General features: G+C 45.4%; 1 protein-coding gene across 1 annotated transcript; it reads right to left on the reverse strand.

Annotated features, from left to right (window-relative positions):
• Positions 1–183: 183 nt before the first annotated feature.
• Positions 184–1506, reverse strand: LOC106011414 (serine-rich adhesin for platelets-like; the record flags this gene model as incomplete). The annotated part of the gene is made up of 1 exon (XM_013080976.2): positions 184–1506. A coding segment is annotated over exon 1 (1131 nt), but the record flags the coding sequence as incomplete, so codon positions are not given.
• Positions 1507–1922: the final 416 nt, after the last annotated feature.

Here is a 1922-nt window from a genome sequence, read left to right on the forward strand (position 1 = left end):
TCTTGTAATCTTCTGATCTGTCTCTGTCTCTGTCTCTGTCTCTGTCTGTGTCTCTGTCTGTGCGGGTGTTCTTGTAATCTTCTGATCTGTCTCTGTCTCTGTCTCTGTCTCTGTCTGTGTCTCTGTCTGTGCGGGTGTTCTTGTAATCTTCTGATCTGTCTCTGTCTCTGTCTCTGTCTCTGTCTCTGTCTCTGTCTCTGTCTGCGTTCTTGAAGTGCTGTTGTCTCTCTCTGTGTCAGATGCGCTAACCTTTGAACTTACGTAATCGTCAAAGGCATATTGCTCGATGCTGTCTTCCTTTCTCGTTGTTGTTTTAGGTATCGTCAGTGGCGATACTGATTGAATGACTGAAATAGTCGTCTCTGTAGACCTCTCTCTACTACTGTCCGTTTCTCTGATCCACTCTGGCATTGTTGGTGGCGATACTGAGGGAAAGAATGAAGCAATTCTGTCTCTAGATCGCCCTGTAGTGTTCATAGTCGATTCTGGTATCGTCAGTGACAATGCTAATCGAGAGATTGAAGTCGGTCTAGACATCTCTCTAGATCTTTCTGTAGTGTTCATAGTCGATTCTGGCATTGTTAGTAGCGATACTGAGGGAGAAACTGAAAGTGGCCTAGATATTTCTCTAGATCGCCCTGTTGTGTTCATAGTCGATTCTTGCTTGGTTAGTGAGGATGTTGAGGGAGGTATTGAAGCAATTCTTTCTCTAGATCGCCCTGTTGTGTTCACAGTCGATTCTGACATTGTTAGTAGCGATACCGAGGGAGAGATTGAAATAGTCGTCGTTGTAGATCTTTCTGTAGTGTTCACAGTCAATTCTTGCATTGTTAGTGGCGATACCGAGGGAGAGATAGAAGGTGGCCTAAATATTTCTCTAGATCTCTCTATAGTGTTCATAGTCCACTTTGGAGTTGTTAGTAGCGATACCGAAGGAGAGATTGAAGTAATTGTTTCTCTAGATCTTTCTGTTGTGTTCACAGTCGAGTCTGGCATTGTTGGTAACGATACCAAGTGAGAGATTGAAGTAGTCGTCTTTTTAGATCTCTCTCTACTATTGTCCGTTTCTCTGGTCGTCTCTAGCATTGTTAGTGGCGATACTGAGGGAGAGATAGAAGGTGGCCTAAATATTTCTTCTCTGTTCACAGTCGATTCTGGCATTGTTGGTAGCGATACCGAAGGAGAGACTGAAGTAATTGTTTCTCGAGATCTTTCTGCTGTGTTCACATTCGATTCTGGTATCGTCCGTGACAATGCTAATCGAGAGATTGAAGTAGGTCTAGATATCTCTCTAGATCTGTCTGTAGTGTTCATAGTCGATTCTGGCCTTGTTAGTAGCGATACTGAGGGAGAGACAGAAGGAGGCCTAGATATCTCTCTAGATCTCTCTGTTGCGTCCGTTTTTTCTCTGGTCGATTCTGGTGTCGTCAGTGGCGATACTGAGTGAGAGACTGTGCCTGTTATCTCGGTAGATTTCTTCTCCGTCGTTCTTTCCTTCCCCTCCGTCGTCCTTTCCTTCCCCTCCGTCGTCCTTTCCTTCCCCTCCGTCGTTCTTTCCTTCCCCTCCGTCGTTCTTTCATTCCCCTCCGTCGTTCTTTCCTTCCCCTCCGTCGTTCTTTCCTTCTCCTCTGTCGTTCTTTCCTTCTCCTCTGTCATTCTTTCCTTCCCCTCCGTCGTTCTTTCCTTCCCCTCCGTCGTCCTTTCCTTCCCCTCTGTCGTCCTTTCCTTCCCCTCTGTCGTCCTTTCCTTCTCCTCCTCACGTGTACTCATCCAGCGATCACGTCGCGGCAAATCTGAGATGATGGACAGCGAGAATGGAGAAAATTAAACAATTTACTAGCCTGCTGAAAGACAAGGGGAAAATATCAATTACTGATCTGGTACTGGTACAATGGGAAAATATCAATTACTGATCTGGTACT

Source organism: Aplysia californica, unplaced genomic scaffold, assembly GCF_000002075.1.
Source record: "Aplysia californica isolate F4 #8 unplaced genomic scaffold, AplCal3.0 scaffold00109, whole genome shotgun sequence".
Classification (NCBI taxonomy): Eukaryota; Metazoa; Mollusca; class Gastropoda; order Aplysiida; family Aplysiidae; genus Aplysia; species Aplysia californica.